General features: G+C 45.0%; 2 protein-coding genes across 2 annotated transcripts; one reads left to right on the top strand and one right to left on the bottom strand.

Moving 5' to 3' along the window:
• Window positions 1-128: 128 nt before the first annotated feature.
• On the top strand, window positions 129-18,520 carry LOC134668775 (regulator of MON1-CCZ1 complex). The gene is made up of 14 exons (XM_063526234.1): window positions 129-332; window positions 503-873; window positions 1,768-1,889; window positions 2,578-2,693; window positions 3,977-4,087; window positions 5,252-5,384; window positions 6,040-6,140; window positions 7,639-7,796; window positions 8,490-8,619; window positions 12,181-12,271; window positions 12,778-12,929; window positions 14,689-14,858; window positions 15,706-15,758; window positions 17,504-18,520. Exons 1-14 carry the CDS (start codon window positions 213-215, stop codon window positions 17,554-17,556), a joined length of 1,881 nt encoding a protein of 626 aa, XP_063382304.1. The 5' UTR covers window positions 129-212; the 3' UTR covers window positions 17,557-18,520.
• A 492-nt stretch (window positions 18,521-19,012) lies between these two features.
• On the bottom strand, window positions 19,013-20,586 carry LOC134668739 (alcohol dehydrogenase class-3). Its single transcript, XM_063526179.1, has one exon. It carries the CDS (start codon window positions 20,305-20,307, stop codon window positions 19,177-19,179), a length of 1,131 nt encoding a protein of 376 aa, XP_063382249.1. The 5' UTR covers window positions 20,308-20,586; the 3' UTR covers window positions 19,013-19,176.
• Between the last annotated feature and the right edge of the window lie 124 nt (window positions 20,587-20,710).

Below are 20,710 nucleotides of genomic sequence, written 5' to 3'. Positions count from 1 at the left end.
CATTCATATGCATTCAAATCAGCGTTATATTTATTGTCTTGAATAGTATTTTTTGGTTACGTTCCAATTTATTACAAAAATGTCACAAATTTTTGTTTGCATTCTATTCAAACATTATTCAAAGTGGAACACATCAACTGTCAGTGTCAAAACAACGTAAATAATTTGGAAATTGTGTTTTCTAGCGTAAATAACAATATTATGCAATAAACATGGCTAAATTCAGCCTTAAAGATAGCGATGAATACTATTTAGCGCTTTCAGAGCAACCGAAGAGATTTGACGCTGATAGCCCGGTAACAAATGTATTTTTCGATGATACCAATGGACAGGTAAATGAACTCCTGTTTAACGCTTTCTAAACGATGTATTACTTTTAAAGTGCCTTGTTAATTATAATTTAACAAATGAAAATGCAAATATAACTAAATATATCATTTAAACTTGCTTACTTTTAGTAAAATTTCACTTTTCATCGTTTGTAACATCTTTCGTTTTCAAGGTTTTTACAGTCCGATCCGGGGGCGTTACAGGCGTCACGGTCAGCGGAATGGACGAATCCAAATCAACATCCTTCAGAATGGAAGACAGAGGTCCCATAATCTCAATCAAATTCTCGCCAGACCATAATATTCTGGCTATTCAAAGAAATCTGGATAATCAGAATGCTAATGTGGAATTCGTGAATTTCAAAGACTTGGCTCCTACGAATGTTGAATATTCGCATACATGCAAGTGGAAGAATGCCAAAATACTGGGGTTTGTGTGGCCGAGGGTCAATGAGATAGCCTTTATCACAGACCATGGAATTGAGCTGTTGCAAGTTTTTCCAGAGAAGAAACAATTGAAGAGCCTGAAAAGTACTTCATTTAGGTAACAATCAGTATACCATCATAATTTACCATGTTTATTCTTATTAACAGTGATCGGACAAATCATCACAAATCATTTATATCTCAAAAATAGGACATGATTTATTAAACTCATATTATCTTTATAAAATTTCCAGATTATACTCAAAAACTGCAGTTCAAAATTGTTAAAAAAATCGTATCATGTTCCAAACAATATTTATTTTTGCGATAAATTGACCGAACTGCTTATTAACATATTCACTGCCAGCAACCTTCTAGGCGCTATGTTTGTAGGCACTAATAGTTACATATGAATATCATCATTATCAGTGTGTTAAGTATGTCAAAATAATTGATAGTAATTCATTTAATAATATTTTTAGGATTCCGTACCCAAAGGGTAAAACGGGACCCTATTACTAAGACTTCGCTGTCCGTCTGTCCGTCCGTCCGTCTGTCACCAGGCTGTATCTCACGAACCGTGATAGCTAGACAGTTGAAATTTTCACAGATGATGTATTTCTGTTGCCGCTATAACAACAAATACTAAAAACAGAATAAAATAAAGATTTAAATGGGGCTCCCATATAACAAACGTGATTTTTGACCAAAGTTAAGCAACGTCGGGAGTGGTCAGTACTTGGATGGGTGACCGTTTCTTTTTTTGCTTTTTTTTTGTTTTTTTTTTGCATTATGGTACGGAACCCTTCGTGCGCGAGTCCGACTCTCACTTGCCCGGTTTTTTTTTTTCATGATCTACAGTTTTCTTAACACATTCACTGCCAGGAACCCACCTGGTGAGCCTTCTTGAACTTTGCTCTGGTAGTGTGTTAATTTATTGAAAGAACACACATTTGATTGTTGATATATATAAAATGTAATCAATGAAACATGTATACATATTATTTCGCAGTGGGGCCTGGTTCTCATGGTGCGCCCAGAGCAACATAGTGCTATTGGCAGGAAACAATGGAGCCCTGCTGCAGCCTTTTGCTTTGAACAACTCCACCATCAGCAAGCTGCAGAAATTGGAATGTGAGTTTTTTTTATACTATTTCGGTGGCAATAAACATACGACCCTATAGCCGGCCAGCCATAGCCTATGAACGCCTGTAACTCTAAGGTAGAGGTGTTACATTTATGCATGTTGCCGACCCTAACACTCCACACCCTAGTTGAGGTCTGGCATCCTTACTCACCGGCAGGAATGTGAGTAATACAACATTATGAGTGAGTCTGGTGTAATTTGGCTGCGGTTTTCTGTAAGGTGGAGGTACTTCTCTCTGCTCTAGATCTGGAATGACACGCGCTGTACTGTGCCCTACCAGACAAAGTGAGATGGCATTGCCAGTGCCCATACCTCTCTTTTGGACTTGATTTAAGGACATACCTGGGTCCCACGAGTCATGACTTGAATTTGCTTAATTTACTCATTTATTTTTCACTTATTGATACCTTAATTTTATTAAATTAGGATTTAAATTTAGGGACAATTCATAAATTACGTCATTTCCAATTAGGGGGCGGGGGGTCTGGACATCGGATGATGGTAGTATGACGTAGGAGGAAACGGGGTCATTAGAAGCATGATTTTAGGGGGGGGGGGGGGTCAAAAATCGTCAAAAATCGATGACGTAATTTATGGACAGCCCCTTAGGTCTATTACAACCTTTTTGAACAAATAATATTTTTTTATGACAACAGTTAATTTTAATTTTGGCAGTGGACAAGCCTGTAGTGGAACGTGATGTGATGTTGCTACGGCTGTGTGGCGCCACCTGGTGCGCCGTGTTCAGGCACGCCACTAGTTCTTCTCTACTGGCACCTGGACCCACTGAGGTAAGGCCACAGACGTTACATTTAAAAAGCGTTTACTTTTAAATGCTGAGCTGTAAGCAACACTACATGCTGAGCTGTAAGCAGTCTGCGCCGGTCCGTCACCGTAAACGCAAGCTCCTGATGACAGCCCCTCGGTACGGAGTGAAACATGTCGAGCGTTTTTCGACTTAAAATACGTGAGTGACCCCTTTTTAATATATTAATATGTCTGTATCGCACGGAAGTTTTGTTATTAAAACACTACATTAAACCACAACAACATTTTATACAAGTTTCTGATACTATACATAGTCCTCCTCATCGTTTTCGATGACGGCGACCCTTAGGGTCTCCCCTGATATATCGACGCGCATTCGGCAAAAGCCGATAGGAAAAAGCTTTATGTCCACGCAATAAGAGCGAAAAAGTCGTCGTTCGGCTCGGCTCGCATCGGCCGGCGCCTGCCGACGCGTCGGCGGCTTTTTCGCTCTTATTGCGTGGACATAAAGCTTTTTCCTATCGGCTTTTGCCGAATGCGCGTCGATATATCAGGGGAGACCCTAAATAAACATCATGGACGTTGTCTAGCGTGAGCCCTTATACGGCCCCGACACTATCATGGATACTGACATTACTTTGACGGAATGACGTTTTTAGTGATAGTGTAGGGAGTGTCATGAAGGAATGACGGCAAGTAATGAAGTTTATTTTAATAATTTCCGTCAGTATTGGAGTTATGTCAAAGTAATGATACTAGAAATGACATTATACTGACAGTGTTATGTGTCTGGCCAGGCCGAACTTGGTCTTAAATACTCTATTGCACGTGTGACAATAAAGTTGGCCAGCTGCGTTGAGCGTGTACACGTAGGAGGGCTTAGGTCTCTCTCTCCGTGACTGGCGTTTTGTCTCTAGGCTTGTGAGGCGGTTATCGTCAAACATTTTGACACCGTTATGGATGGTAGATTAAATGGAAAAATACTGATACTAGCTAAGCAGACGAGTAAAAAAGTAAGTACTTATGTAAAATCGCCTTGAGTAATAGATAACAGTTTAAAGAGAAGTACTCGTACAGTCAACAACAGAGCTATGAATACAGGCAAAGTGCCAAAAATATGTATACACGACCTTAATGTACAGGCAATAAAGTACTGTATGCATATTTTTGACACTTTGCCTGTATTCATAGCTCTGTTGTTGACTGTACAGTTGTTGCTAAAAGCTCGTATCAAAAATCATTTTTTTTGATAAAGTATTATTTTACGAAAAGAATTGGAAAATGATTAACTTTGACTTAATTTCAGCTGTGGTTGTTGCCCGTGACTGGCGGCGGACAGACGCGGATTCTAAGAACAGGACTCGCGGGGCGCTTCGCCGTCAGCGTGCTTGACAACCTTGTTGCTGTACATCACCAGGTATAGTTCATTTTGGCTGATCAACTCAAAGCACTCTATTAACTCGCATTACAGACGGGTCTAACGCGAATTATATTCAATTACCTTGGTTTACCGACGTTTCGACACAGGTTTCACTGGTCGTGGTCGCGGCTGACTGATGTCCCAGCAAAATGTCAAAACAGAGATTTGTGCATAATGTGAGTTAATATGTGTTCAAATCGCGAAAGTTTAAAATATCAAAGCACTCTTCAAGGAAACAATGGCAATCTATATCTATCTATCTATCTATCTATATAGGCATTTATTTCCGATCCTTGGGTACAACGGTTATTAAAATGATTTATCGTTTATAGGGCTCCGTACCCAAAGGGTAAAACGGGACCCTATTACTAAGACTTCGCTGTCCCTCCGTCCGTTCGTCTGTCTGTAACCAGGCTGTATCTCACGAACCGTGATAGCTAGACAGTTGAAATTTTCACAGATGATGTATTTCTGTTGCTGCTATAACAACAAATACTAAAAACAATAAAATAAAGATTTAAGTGGGGCTCCCATACAGCAAACGTGATTTTTGACCAAAGTTAAGCAACGTCGGGCGTGGTCAGTACTTGGATGGGTGACCGTTTTCTTTTTGCATTTTTTTTTTTTGCTTTGTGGTACGGAATCCTTCGTGCGCGAGTCCGACTCGCACTTGCCCGGTTTTTTTTTTGTAAACTACAAAATGTCCCGCAGTTCGATGTCCCTCATGGCATAGGCCTCCTCTAATTAACCTTCTCCACTGTACTCGTCTTCTGCAACACTGGACCAGTAAGGGTCCAAGGTTATGCGGATTTCATCCACCCATCTTGTTTTTGGATGTATTTGTGTGTGCATTAAATGGTCAACCACAAAACGATGGTCATGTTGTAAAAAGTCGTTACCATCAAAAAGTTTGATAACTTATCGTTTCTTTGTACATTACTCATTATGTAAAGTTACAGTAGATTACAAGTCCAATAATAGAATAAGGGGCTTCACTTAATTTTATTTTAAATTATTCTCAGGTAGTCCGGTCGGTAGAATTATAGAGAATCCATGAGACGCCATTTATTGTATTATTCCAATTGTATTTCCAAAATGTATACGAGTATTTCTTAGGTGTAAACTGACAACTTTTACTAACAATAACATTATTTATTCCAGTCAAGCCAAACCTCCCAAATATTCGACATCATGGAGGAAGCCAAATCGGAGCCCCACGCGACTGTTCACATCCCTGTGGTGCCGGCGCACACTATGCGGCCCGCTTACGTCGACGGACAACTATGTCCTATGTGTATCCTTTATTAGTTCGAAGTGTCATTGTCTTAGGCAGGCTACCAGTGGGGAGACACTCCTCACTTCGGTCTAACTCGGCTCCGTTCGGCCCAGCATTGCTCCGACCGAGCAATTATTAGGGTTGGCACCACTTGACGTCCTTTTGCGTGCACGACCACAGATTAGAATAATCACTTGAATTTTGACAATCCTAATAGCAGAAAGGGATAGCATGATTCGACCCTGAATCGCTGTCAAACTTCGGTTTTGTAGGGTGTGTCCTTTCTGTACGGTAGTACTATTAAGTATTCTGTGTCTTAGGGCCTATACAGACGGCCTGCAACCCAACTGCGCGCCAACTGCAACGTCGGCGTGTAGTTGCAATCTGTCTGTACCGGGCCTTAAATATGTACACGTTGCCACGGTAAAATATTGAGCAAAAGTCGGCCGCCATCTTAATTTTTAAGCCCGATCGTGTTGAAAATTGATAATTGCACGAAATTCAAATTTGATATGTGAGACCTTACCTTTCACACAAACGTGTGGCTGTTTCTACTGACAATTCGTTATTGTTAAGGTTTTATCTTCAATGGTACAGTTCAGTCAGATTCTAAGTAATGAAACTGATTGATTTTAATGTGTAATTTTTTCCTTGACCATATTATACCCGCTAGATTCAGGCAACTGGGTGGTGTTCCAACCGGACTATATAATCGATGCGCGTCTGGGATGTCTATGGCGCGTCAAGCTAATCCCCTCTGGGCTGGCTCATTCCGTAAATATATCTTTTTCTACTTGTTGACATTAACATACATATAATCACGCCTATTTCCCGGAGGGGTAGGCAGAGACCACGGATTTCCACTTGCTACGATCCTAACATACCTCTTTCGCTTCCTTCACTTTCATAACATTCCTCATACACGCTCGCCGGTTTAGGGTGCTCTTGACCTGGCCTTTCTTCAGGATTTCCCCGATCTGACATTAAGAGCCAACAGGAGTGGTCATTTCTCCATACAAATGTACTCGACTGTTTCCTCCATGGGTTTTGATGCTAGAGCAATGATTTTTTCAACACAGATTAATATTGTCAATATCTGTGTCGGACCGTTTTGCTTTTTTTGATATTTTTGTTTTTTAAGGCGCTAGAGCCCTTCAAAAATGGCCAAAATGGCCTCATTGACTATGCCGCAATGAAAGACGTAGTATTCAAAATATCATAAATGATATCAATTAGCCAAAAAAGCAAAACGGTCCGACACAGATAATTTCATAATCATTTAGATTTCCAAATTTGGTTACGATTGGTTAAGTTTTGGAGGAGGAAACAGTCGAGTACGAAACCTCGGTTTTTGAGATTTTTACGCAGGATTTTTCGCCTTGTCCTTATCGCACTAGTTTTAGGCGCCGCTTCCGTTAGCGAGACGGGTATATTTACCTAAAATATTTAAAACTCAGCTCCTGTTTCGTCTTAACGGTTGAATTTAGACTTTGTACTTATACCATGTAACTGCATACTTTTCACAATGGGCTCCCTTCTTAAGAAACGCTTTCTAGTCTACTGTAATGAATTCGACCAATCACGTACCGTCAAGGTTTTCAATCTCGTACCTCACTTAGGCCACTCAGCAAGCTCTCTATTATATCACAATTGTATAAAATACTATTTAACGTTACATACTCGTAAGTAAACAAGCGTATGACCCGCCTTATTGTACCTATATATAAGCAGGCCCACATAAGTCTCCTAAGATTATTTTCGCTTGGATGGATAATAGTTCGTTTTTTTTAGCATTAGAAATAAGGTAAACATAAACAATCTTGATGTGTCTTTTAATTGAAAAACACATTTTAAAAATAAGTTACGGCAAATATGTAACAATTATGAATCTAATACGATCATTTATATTCTTCTGCTTTAAAGTAATAGTTACTGATTTTTAAAAAGCGTTTTTCAATTAAAAGACATGTCAAGATCGCTTACCTTCTTTCAAGTTCTTTCTAATGCTTAAAAAAACGAATTATAGTTCTGGTTAATATCAATATATTTATTATTACTCTGCTAAAATAATTTCAATAGTTAAACAGCGAGCGCGATTTTCGGCTGTTATTTTTCCTCCGCCTTTGACGCCTCTATTTTAAGACATGAGTTATTCCGTACCATCGCCCACATTGTTAACTATACATTGGTGGACCTTATACCTTTTGTAATAAGGTTTACCGATGTACAGTTAGGAGTGTTGCTGTCTGTACTTATAATGATTTCCTTCTAGGTGCCAAAAGATGAGATATCGAAGATAGTAGCAGTGCTGCTCCGACGGACGGACGGAAAAGAAACTATCTACAGCATATTAGATCAATTGGTGTCCAGTCCAGCCACTTATCTAGTTCAACTGTCCAAAGTGTTTGACGAAATTAATGCAGTGTACAGGCAAGTACGGATAATAGACCTTAAGGCTATTACAATAAGGTTGTAAACAGCTTTAGGAATCACTACAACTTATGAAACAAAGTCCCCCGCCGCGTCTGTTTGGGTGTTTGTATGTTCGCGATAAACTCAAAAACTACTGAACGGATTTGAGTGCGACCCGCCCCGGCTTCGCGCGGTTTAACAAATTATACACCTAAACCTACCTCCAGAATCACTTTTTACAAGCTTTTATTTAGTTTCACCTGACCGTTGTCTGTCTGTAATCAAATCTTGCAAGTTAAATTTGATCCACTTCCCGGTTTCCGAATGAGCTGAAATTTTGCATACATACGTAAGTCGGATGACAATGCAATATTATGGTGTCATCGAGCTGATCTGATGATGGAGACCGGAGGTGGCCATAGGAACTATGTGATAAAACAACGAAACCTAATTGTGTTTGGGGTTTTTAGAATTGTCTCGATGAGCATTAGTTGCCTGTGGAAAGAAAAGTACAGTCAGCGATAAAAGCTTGTCCCAAAAATGAAATTTTTGCCAAAAACTTATTTGATAGGTGAAAACCGCATGAAAATCCGTTCAGTAAGTAGTTTTTGAGTTTATCGCGACCATACAAACAAATACACTAACAGACAGACGCGGAGGGGGACTTTGTTTTATAAGGGGTAGTGATATGATATTCATGCTTTGTTATAGAAAATGGGCCGACCAAGAAGTGGCTCGAAACACCGCAGGGGAGACCGGAGCCCCCACTGCACATATACCCGTGCTCATTACACAGGAACACATGTGCACGTTGCTGCAGCCACACAACAACCTGGTGCAGGTTTGTGGCCAGACCTTGTTATAGGAAGTGGCTCGAAACACCGCAGGGGAGACTGGGGCTCCCACTGCACATATCCCCGTGCTCATTACACAAGAACACATGTGCACGTTGCTTCAGCCACACAACAACTTGGTGCAGGTTTGTGGCCAGTCCTTGTTATAGGAAGTGGCTCGAAACACCGCAGGGGAGACTGGGGCTCCCACTGCACATATCCCCGTGCTCATTACACAAAAACACATGTGCACGTTGCTGCAGCCACACAACAACCTGGTGCAGGTTTGTGGCCAGACCTTGTTATAGGAAGTGGCTCGAAACACCGCAGGGGAGACTGGGGCTCCCACTGCACATATCCCCGTGCTCATTACACAAGAACACATGTGCACGTTGCTGCAGCCACACAACAACTTGGTGCAGGTTTGTGGCCAGTCCTTGTTATAGGAAGTGGCTCGAAACACCGCAGGGGAGACCGGAGCCCCCACTGCACATATACCCGTGCTCATTACACAAGAACACATGTGCACGTTGCTGCAGCCACACAACAACCTGGTGCAGGTTTGTGGCCAGACCTTGTTATAGGAAGTGGCTCGAAACACCGCAGGGGAGACTGGGGCTCCCACTGCACATATCCCGGTGCTCATTACACAAGAACACATGTGCACGTTGCTGCAGCCACACAACAACTTGGTGCAGGTTTGTGGCCAGTCCTTGTTATAGGAAGTGGCTCGAAACACCGCAGGGGAGACCGGAGCCCCCACTGCACATATCCCCGTGCTCATTACACAAGAACACATGTGCATGTTGCTGCAGCCACACAACAACTTGGTGCAGGTTTGTGGCCAGTCCTTGTTATAGGAAGTGGCTCGAAACACCGCAGGGGAGACTGGGGCTCCCACTGCACATATACCCGTGCTCATTACACAAGAACACGTACATGTGCACGTTGCTGCAGCCACACAACAACCTGGTGCAGGTTTGTGGCCAGACCTTGTTATAGGAAGTGGCTCGAAACACCGCAGGGGAGACTGGGGCTCCCACTGCACATATCCCCGTGCTCATTACACAAGAACACATGTACACGTTGCTGCAGCCACACAACAACTTGGTGCAGGTTTGTGGCCAGTCCTTGTTATAGGAAGTGGCTCGAAACACCGCAGGGGAGACTGGGGCTCCCACTGCACATATACCCGTGCTCATTACACAAGAACACATGTGCACGTTGCTGCAGCCACACAACAACCTGGTGCAGGTTTGTGGCCAGACCTTGTTATAGGAAGTGGCTCGAAACACCGCAGGGGAGACTGGGGCTCCCACTGCACATATCCCCGTGCTCATTACACAAGAACACATGTGCACGTTGCTGCAGCCACACAACAACCTGGTGCAGGTTTGTGGCCAGACCTTGTTATAGGAAGTGGCTCGAAACACCGCAGGGGAGACCGGAGCCCCCACTGCACATATACCCGTGCTCATTACACAAGAACACATGTGCACGTTGCTGCAGCCACACAACAACCTGGTGCAGGTTTGTGGCCAGTCCTTGTTATAGGAAGTGGCTCGAAACACCGCAGGGGAGACTGGGGCTCCCACTGCACATATCCCCGTGCTCATTACACAAAAACACATGTGCACGTTGCTGCAGCCACACAACAACCTGGTGCAGGTTTGTGGCCAGACCTTGTTATAGGAAGTGGCTCGAAACACCGCAGGGGAGACTGGGGCTCCCACTGCACATATCCCCGTGCTCATTACACAAGAACACATGTGCACGTTGCTGCAGCCACACAACAACTTGGTGCAGGTTTGTGGCCAGTCCTTGTTATAGGAAGTGGCTCGAAACACCGCAGGGGAGACTGGGGCTCCCACTGCACATATACCCGTGCTCATTACACAAGAACACATGTGCACGTTGCTGCAGCCACACAACAACCTGGTGCAGGTTTGTGGCCAGACTTTGTTATAGGAAGTGGACCAACCGAGAAGTGGCTCGAAACACCGCAGAGGAGACCGGAGCCCCCACTGCACATATACCCGTGTTCATTACACAAGAACACATGTGCACGTTGCTGCAGCCACACAACAACCTGGTGCAGGTTTGTGGCCAGACCTTGGTATAGAAAATGGGCCGACCGAGAAGTGGCTCGAAACACCGCAGGGGAGACTGGGGCTCCCACTGCACATATCCCCGTCCTCATTACACAAGAACACATGTGCACGTTGCTGCAGCCACACAACAACCTGGTGCAGGTTTGTGGCCAGACCTTGTTATAGGGAGTGGGCCGACCGAAAAGTGGCTCGAAACACCGCAGGGGAGACTGGAGCCCCCACTGCACATATACCCGTGCTCATTACACAAGAACACATGTGCACGTTGCTGCAGCCACACAACAACCTGGTGCAGGTTTGTGGCCAGACCTTGTTCACCGCAGGGGAGACCGGAGCCCCCACCAGTGGGGAGACACTCCTGACATCGGTCGAACTCGTCTCCGTTCGGCTCAGCATTGCTCCGAGCAATTATTAGGGTTGGCAGTTTGGCACCACTTGACTTCCTTGTGCGTGCACGACCACAGATGAGATAATCACTTGAATTTTGACAACCCTAAATAGTCGAAAGGGATAGTGCTATATACTAGAAAGGGATAGCACGATTCGACCCTGAATCGCTGTCAAACTTCGGGTTTGTAGGAAGTGTCCTTCTGTACCGTAGTACTATTATTTCTTCTGTGCCCCCACTGCACATATCCCCGTGCTCATTACACAGGAACACATGTGCACGTTGCTGCAGCCACACAACAACCTGGTGCAGGTTTGTGGCAGCTTCGACAGAGATGGCGCTGTACATCACTATTACGTTTTGTGAAAATGTATTCTTACTATATTTCGCTATGCCATAACCCAGCCATTCTCAATGTGTGTTCCGCGGAACCCTAGGGAACCCTCTGTTGGGGTTCCGCGAAAATACTTGTAATAATAAGAAAAAGACCAGCACTTCTGTAGGTATATCTGGTCCACAGTGACGAACGAAAATTTTTAATTTGGGGTTCCGTCAAATATTTCGCTTTCCAAAAGGGTTCCGTCACATAAAAAGTTTGAGAACCGCTGCCATAACCGAACAGAAAGCGAAAAGCGCGGAAGCGCGCTATAACTTATAAGTGATTTTTAAATGACTAATTTTAAACCTTTATTAATGATCATTGATCAGTCAGCTGTGTCAAAGATGGTACACTACTCGTTAGTCTGACTCTAGTACAGTCAGACCGAGAAAAGTCTGCAGCAATTTTGATAGCCCACGCAGTACAAGTGTCATTTTAAACGTCAAACTTCTTTGAAATTATGACGTGTGAAGCCGGATACTCATTAGCACGTTAGGTTTAGTGCATGTTAGGTTTGCAAACCTGCGAACCACGTACACACTATGTTTTTTTGGTTACAGTACATGCAACGGTTACGGTTACGGCTCGCTAATGAGTATCCGGCTTAATAAACACTTGCACTGCTTGGGCTATCAAAATCGCTGCAGACTTTTCTTGCTCTAACTCTACTTATCCCAATAATCATCCGCAGGTGGTGACAGCTTACTTAGCTTCCCTAGCCCGCCACAACATAACGGTCCAGCATACGTGCGCGGCGCTCTGCGTACGCGCACTGGTAACAGGTAATGTATAATATTGCTATTTATTTTATCCATACAAGTATTACATAAAATAAAATAAATAATGTTGTCCGGTAGAGTCAAGTTATGTCTTCTGAAATATTTGTCTCACTGCACCCACTTAAAAATCCGGACAAGTGCGAGTCAGACTCGTCCACCGACGGTTCCGTACTTTTTAGTATTTGTTGTAATAGCGGCAACAGAAATACATCATCTGTGAAAATTTCAACTGTCACGGTTCGTGAGATAGGTAAAGCCTGGTGACAGACGGACGGACCGACGGACAGCGGAGTCTTAGTAATAGGGTCCCGTTTTACCCTTTGGGTACGGAACCCTAAAAAACTGTTTTGCCCAGTGGTTGAATTTTCAATTGTACTAAATATTATCGTATGAGCGGCCGAGGTGTTCACAAAAACTATTATCAACATGCTAAAGTGCATGTTCAGATAGTTTTGAGCATATTGGCCGCTCCGATATATCTGATGGCGACTGTGCTTATTTTTAAACAGGCGGCGCGGCATCTCGTCTACGAGCGTTGGCTCGACGCGGCGCGCTCGCCGACGCCAGGCCGCTGGCGTGCCAGTTGCTGGCGCTGGGCGGGAAGCATAGCCACCACGCGCAGCTGGCGCTGGATATGATGTGGAGACTGGACGCCGTTCAGGTGACATTCCTTTAGCAATAGTCGCTCGCCGACGCCAGGCCGCTGGCGTGCCAGTTGCTGGCGTTGGGCGGGAAGCATAGCCACCACGCGCAGCTGGCGCTGGATATGATGTGGAGACTGGACGCCGTTCAGGTGACATCCCTTTAGCAATAGTGCTCGTGACGCCAGGCCGCTGGCGTGCCAGTTGCTGGCGCTGGGCGGGAAGCATAGCCACCACGCGCAGCTGGCGCTTGATATGATGTGGAGACTGGACGCCGTTCAGGTGACATCCCTTTAGCAATAGTCGCTCGCCGACGCCAGGCCGCTGGCGTGCCAGTTGCTGGCGCTGGGCGGGATAAGCATAGCCACCACGCGCAGCTGGCGCTGGATATGATGTGGAGACTGGACGCCGTTCAGGTGACATCCCTTTAGCAATAGTCGCTCGCCGACGCCAGGCCGCTGGCGTGCCAGTTGCTGGCGCTGGGCGGGAAGCATAGCCACCACGCGCAGCTGGCGCTGGATATGATGTGGAGACTGGACGCCGTTCAGGTGACATTCCTTTAGCAATAGTCGCTCGCCGACGCCAGGCCGCTGGCGTGCCAGTTGCTGGCGTTGGGCGGGAAGCATAGCCACCACGCGCAGCTGGCGCTGGATATGATGTGGAGACTGGACGCCGTTCAGGTGACATCCATTTAGCAATAGTCGCTCGCCGACGCCAGGCCGCTGGCGTGCCAGTTGCTGGCGTTGGGCGGGAAGCATAGCCACCACGCGCAGCTGGCGCTGGATATGATGTGGAGACTGGACGCCGTTCAGGTGACATTCCTTTAGCAATAGTCGCTCGCCGACGCCAGGCCGCTGGCGTGCCAGTTGCTGGCGTTGGGCGGGAAGCATAGCCACCACGCGCAGCTGGCGCTGGATATGATGTGGAGACTGGACGCCGTTCAGGTGACATCCCTTTAGCAATAGTCGCTCGCCGACGCCAGGCCGCTGGCGTGCCAGTTGCTGGCGTTGGGCGGGAAGCATAGCCACCACGCGCAGCTGGCGCTGGATATGATGTGGAGACTGGACGCCGTTCAGGTGACATTCCTTTAGCAATAGTGCTCGTGACGCCAGGCCGCTGGCGTGCCAGTTGCTGGCCCTGGGCGGGAAGCATAGCCACCACGCGCAGCTGGCGCTGGATATGATGTGGAGACTGGACGCCGTTCAGGTGACATCCCTTTAGCAATAGTGCTCGTGACGCCAGGCCGCTGGCGTGCCAGTTGCTGGCGCTGGGCGGGAAGCATAGCCACCACGCGCAGCTGGCGCTGGATATGATGTGGAGACTGGACGCCGTTCAGGTGACATCCCTTTAGCAATAGTGCTCGTGACGCCAGGCCGCTGGCGTGCCAGTTGCTGGCGCTGGGCGGGAAGCATAGCCACCACGCGCAGCTGGCGCTGGATATGATGTGGAGACTGGACGCCGTTCAGGTGACATTTACTCGTACTTCTAAGGATTTTTAAGGCCTTAAAGTGAGTTAAATTGAAAATTGGTGTATATATTTATAACTGACGGTCAATGTCAAATCCCGTACATTTTATCAGGAATCTGACATAACTGAAACATGACTTAAGTCGCGCTTTAAGGGGCCCACTGATTAACAGTCCTCCGGACGGTATCGGCCTGTCAGTTGTTCGAAACTGTCAAAATTTTATTCTAACTGATAGGCCGATACCGTCCGGCGGACTGTTAATCAGTGGGCCCCTTTAAAGTACAAGTTATAATGAAATTGCCCATCAACAGGAAATAGAAGAGGTCCTGCTAAGCTGGAACGAGCCCGTGTCAGCCATCGGCGCGGCGAAACAAGCCGGCGCCCACGTGTGGCACGCCATACCCGCCCGGAAACTGCTGCAGGCCGCCAAACAGTGCGCGGAGCAGAACGGCGACCCGGGCGCCTTCGCGGCTGTCTATAGGTAACATTACACACACACGTGTGGCACGCCATACCCGCCCGGAAACTGCTGCAGGCCGCCAAACAGTGCGCGGAGCAGAACGGCGACCCGGGCGCCTTCGCGGCTGTCTATAGGTAACATTACACACACACGTGTGGCACGCCATACCCGCCCGGAAACTGCTGCAGGCCGCCAAACAGTGCGCGGAGCAGAACGGCGACCCGGGCGCCTTCGCGGCGGTGTATAGGTAACATTACACACACGTGTGGCACGCCATACCCGCCCGGAAACTGCTGCAGGCCGCCAAACAGTGCGCGGAGTAGAACGGCGACCCGGGCGCCTTCGCGGCTGTCTATAGGTAACATTACACACACACACACGTGTGGCACGCCATACCCGCCCGGAAACTGCTGCAGGCCGCCAAACAGTGCGCGGAATAGAACGGCGACCCGGGCGCCTTCGCGGCTGTCTATAGGTAACATTACACACACACACACGTGTGGCACGCCATACCCGCCCGGAAACTGCTGCAGGCCGCCAAACAGTGCGCGGAGTAGAACGGCGACCCGGGCGCCTTCGCGGCTGTCTATAGGTAACATTACACACACACACACGTGTGGCACGCCATACCCGCCCGGAAACTGCTGCAGGCCGCCAAACAGTGCGCGGAGTAGAACGGCGACCCGGGCGCCTTCGCGGCTGTCTATAGGTAACGTTACACACACACACACACATCATAATTAGTGGTGACAATAAAAACATATAATATTATTCATTGTGCAGAAATAAAATTTCGTTGGTGTTCATTGTTATGTTACACGTAATAAAAATATTCATTCATTCATTCATTGTAAATATTTTATTACAGAGCGCTGCAGGCGAGAAACGACAGGATAAGAGGGGCACCGCATTTTCTGAAAGGTCAGTGATAAATAAGTTGATGTAGCTTTCTTTATAAGTACATAGTTGTTAAGTCTCACTCGCTAGATGTCGCTGATTTTGCACTCCAATCTCAGTGAAAATGAACGGGTGTGGGCTTTATAAAAATTTCTTGAACTCCAACAGTAATTTAGAATCAAGATTATGATGAGGTCAGCAGTGAGTTTATCACGTTCAGACAACGATAAATAAATGTTATCAATACGACCAGTTCCGTCTTTATCGTGCCCATGCCATAATATGCGAGTTTATCTTATTATTTATGCGTTATCTTTAATGGATAAATCGATTTTGTTATTTGCATGTAATATCTACTTGGACTAGTGATCCAAAAGACTCGATCACAAACTTCACAAACTTGGACAGTTGTGGCGTTATCCATAAACGGCTTACTGATCAACTATGAATCGTTTGTTTTAATCCGCCATTTTGACTTATGTATTTGTAAGGGAAAAACATAATTTGTGACGTACATGTAAAGGTAGTCTATGGCGGTTGGCGCTTACGCTATTATTAACGCCGCTCCAATATTATAGCGGCGCTATGCGACGTAAGCGCCAGCCGCCATAAGGTCCCTATTGCCGTGGAACGTCACATTTAATTTATCTAATACATAATATACGTAGGTAGTTAGTTTATACTTTCAAATAGATATAGGTACCAAAAATCAAAATATGTTTTAATATTATTTGTCCCATTGTTATTATAATGTAATGTGTCTATTTGAGTACATATTTGTAATGTATCGGCAGCACGGATATGATGTCAATATTAATTTCACAACGGTTATAGTCATATAGGTATATACATAAATAAGACATGTAACCACCATAAAAGTCAACCAAAGGCAAGCGTGATACCTATTCTTTGACGTCTATACTTATCATTATCAGCTAGGTGACCCGCCATGCCATAAGTTATCGGTATGGTGCTATGGTGACGATAAACATGAATTCGGACCGTGATTGAAACTTATATCATTGTAACATAGGACAGGAGTAATAGGACAATAGACGACCGGTCTGGCCTAGTGGGTAGTGACCCTGCCAGTGAAGCCGACGGCCCTGGGTTCGAATCCCGGTAAGGGCATTTATTTGTGTGATGTCCAAATATTTGTTCCTGAGTCATGGGTGTTTTCTATGTATATGTATAAATCAATCCTTTGATATGATACCTATAGAAGTGTCCTACGTGGGCGATCTCGTTGCGAACGCGAACGCTGGGCCGCCGGGACGGTGGGCTGAAAACGTTGGGCCCGCCGCGTCGCACGGTTCGCTTACGTAAGACGCAGCGTAACTATTTTTTCTAAATGTATGAAAATGTGTATTACTCAAAATGTTAGTTAGGAGTCCATGGTACTTCGCCGTCGAAATGGGAATGCAACTAATTTTTGGGATTAGGTTGTCAAACAAACCCTGAGCAGAGCTGAGAGCTCCGTTAAAGTGGCCACTGACGAGCCTTCCAACAGTCCAAATAGCGTGGCTGCAATTCAAAATCGGTCCGTGAATGTCAAAAACGTACAATGGCATCCTAATATAGGATGCCGTCCATTTGGATGAATCCATTGTAACGGCATCCATTTGGAAGGCTCGTCAGTGGCCTGCTTTAGGGTGCAAGGTGCAACAGAGGAAGCGCGCAATTAGAACGAGTAGGTACTTAGCTTACCTAGATTTATTACAAGTGTATGTAGTAAGATCTTTTTAAATTTAGGTATTTGTTTGTTACAGGCGAACAGTGCGACGCGTACGTGGAATACTACAAGCAGATAATGTCGGAATGAAGAAAAAATCCTGTTTCACATAAACATCGAAATGCCTAATATAAATGGTTTTCAAAAAACGTCCAAGACCAGACTTTAATCTAAACATTGATAGATTTTAGAAGAGGCGTGGTGAAAGAATTGTGTCTTCAAATTTGATTGCTGAACTATGTGGCGCTATGTTTTGTGTTAACTGAACTGTTACAAGTCAACCTTTGACAATCGAAGTTTGCACATAACGCACGTGGCCGTACAGCGACATCTACTTTAGCTGTCAAACGCGAAGCATGAATTTTTCTTAAATTTTAGACCTCTTCTACTACCTAAAGTATCTACCTATTAGGGCCACTTGCGCTGATAGCCACTAACTCAGGGTTAACCCTGAGTTGCCAGTACAATTAAACTCCGAGTTAGTGGCTAACCCTGGATGGTTTAAGTGGCCCTTTATAACTCTTCTATAAACCTATTGGTTTAGAGCTAATCATGTAGAAGAAAACACCCATGACACAAAAAATACCAATGCACCCAGTTGGCGTACGATTTTTAGCACTAATGCTTTGAGATAAAGTTGAACGTGCCAACAATTGGAGGGGTGTTGATAATAGATAAAGTGATGTTGGGGCTCCAACCAAATAAAATAAATTGATCTGTGATTATTCGAGTTGAGTTCACGCGCAATGAATTGAGCAAAAAATCATTTATAAATAATATAGATATATTTATAAATTATAATAGCAACTTGAGACCTTTACCAAATGTTAGTGGCCTCCACTATTCTGTCCTATTTATAAAGGTAGTGTGAACTCAACATTTCTGTATTTAGGTAGTAGATATTTTATTACTGTAGTTAAGGAATCTAATGGTTTTTTTTAATGTTAACAAACACCATATTAATAATTACAAAATCATTATTAGTAATTTATAACTGTTTATATTATCAAATGAATATATGTATTTGTAGAAAATAAACTTAAATTACTTTTCATTACTTTAGTTTTCTTATTGATACTAACATTCCTGTAGAGTCTGTGCGGAAAGAGAAGAGTTGTGGAATGTATGGGGCCCCATACATTCCACAACTCTTCTCTTTCCGCACAGACTCTATCGTTATATCGCTATTTACGTAACTTGTTATCGATAACAAATGCAGGTTACAGTATAACCTTGACTTATCGTTTTTGTGCAGCCAATCGTAGAAGTTGTTTGTTGTCATGTGAATTTCAGTATTTTCTACCTAAATTACAATTGATGTATTGTGAGGGTCATTCATATCAGATTTCAAAACTGTTACCCTTTTATAAAAGAATTAAAAAATGTTGGTAAAAATAATTACCATTTAATCAAGTGTCCTTTTGGTTACCTAGACTCCATAGTAACTTATTTTTAAATCCATCAGGAACCTGTTAAATCAGCAAATTTTTTTTGTTGTGAAATGTAAATCACTTTATTCACTAGGGAGTGACAATAAAACAAAAGATAGTGTAAAAAATATAGAGTATTCAAACACCAAAAATGCTGTTACAAACATACAACTGGGTTAACATACAATAAATGCTTTACATTATATGTTTTATACGATATATAAATTTGTGAGTATAACTAGGCTTCATAAAGTGCTCAGCACTGAACATAAATTGCAGTTTAAAGTTGGACAACAGCACGGATGGACTTGCCAGTGTGCATTAAGTGGAAGGCTTCATTGATCTCCTTAAGAGGCACATTATGGGTCACAAATTGGTCAATAGGCAGTTTGTTGGACAGGTACTCCTCCACAAGCTTGGGTACGCTGTCAATGCTCTTGTATCCTCCGAAAGCCGTTCCCTTCCATGTGCGACCGGTGACCAGCTGGAATGGACGGGTGCTGATTTCTTCTCCAGCTGCAGCCACACCAATGATCACAGACACTCCCCAGCCCTTGTGGCAAGCCTCGAGAGCTGCCCGCATGGTGTTAACATTACCAATGCATTCAAAAGTGTAATCTAAACCACCATCAGTCAAGTCAACCAGCACCTGCTGGATGGGTTTCTCGTAATCCTTAGGGTTGACGAATTCGTTGACGCCGAATTTCTTCGCAACCTCGTACTTGTCAGGGTTAATGTCGACACCGATGATTCTCTTAGCCCCAGCAGCTTTGCAGCCCAGAGCAACAGCCAAACCGACAGCTCCGAGACCAAAGATAGCGCAGTTGGAGCCGGGCTCAACTTTAGCAGTGTTCAGAGCAGCACCATAGCCAGTGGGGATGCCGCAGCCGAGCAAGCAGACCTTGTCCAGAGCAGCTTTTTCATTGACTTTGCAGAGAGAAATTTCAGAGACAACAGTGTATTCGCTGAAAGTGGAGCAGCCCATGAAGTGGTAGAGCTCTTTACCTTTGCAGCGGAAGCGGCGGGTGCCATCAGGCATCACTCCTTGGCCCTGGGTGATACGGATCTTCTGGCAGAGGTTAGTTTTCGGGTTGAGGCAGAACTTGCAAGACTTGCACTGCGGCACGTATAGCGGGACGACGTGGTCGCCGGCCTTGAACGCGGTGACGCCCGCGCCGACGCTCTCGACGATTCCACCGCCTTCGTGCCCCAAAATAACAGGGAACACACCCTCCGGGTCCTTTCCGGATAGCGTGTAAGAATCGGTGTGGCACACGCCGGTTGCGGTGATCTTGACGCGGACTTCGCCCGCTTTAGGAGGGTCCACTTCGATTTCTTCGATGGAAAGAGGTTTGCCGGCCTCCCAGGCGACCGCCGCTTGGCACTTGATCACTTTTCCAGCTGTGGACATGTTGAATACCGGCTTATTGGACGTGCACCCCGGACGACTTCCGATCAGAAAGTGAGCAAATATTATAAACTCCAATTTAAACTTGATTGATAAGCAAATAGGTATTCGTGCACATGTGATAAGAACTTGAGAATAAAATTATAAATAGTGATGTAATGGAATTGGGGACTAACGATAATACGCGACCTTGAACGTGAACGACACAAATGGGTGGAACGGAATAGAAGTTGCACAGTCAGCAACACCGCTAACAAAAACAAAGCAACGTCGACAAACTTATGTTTAACCAGGGGTGCGAAGCTCCTGACTTCGGCCAAACTCGGCTCCGCTCGGCTCAGCATTGCTCCGAGCAATTATTAGGGTTGGCACCACTTGACTTCCTTTTGCGTGCACGACCACAGAT

The sequence above is a fragment of the Cydia fagiglandana genome, chromosome 11 (assembly GCF_963556715.1).
Source record: "Cydia fagiglandana chromosome 11, ilCydFagi1.1, whole genome shotgun sequence".
Taxonomy (NCBI): Eukaryota; Metazoa; Arthropoda; class Insecta; order Lepidoptera; family Tortricidae; genus Cydia; species Cydia fagiglandana.
The sequence above is the reverse complement of the archived record's forward strand: the minus strand, read 5'-3'. Positions and strand labels throughout refer to the sequence as shown.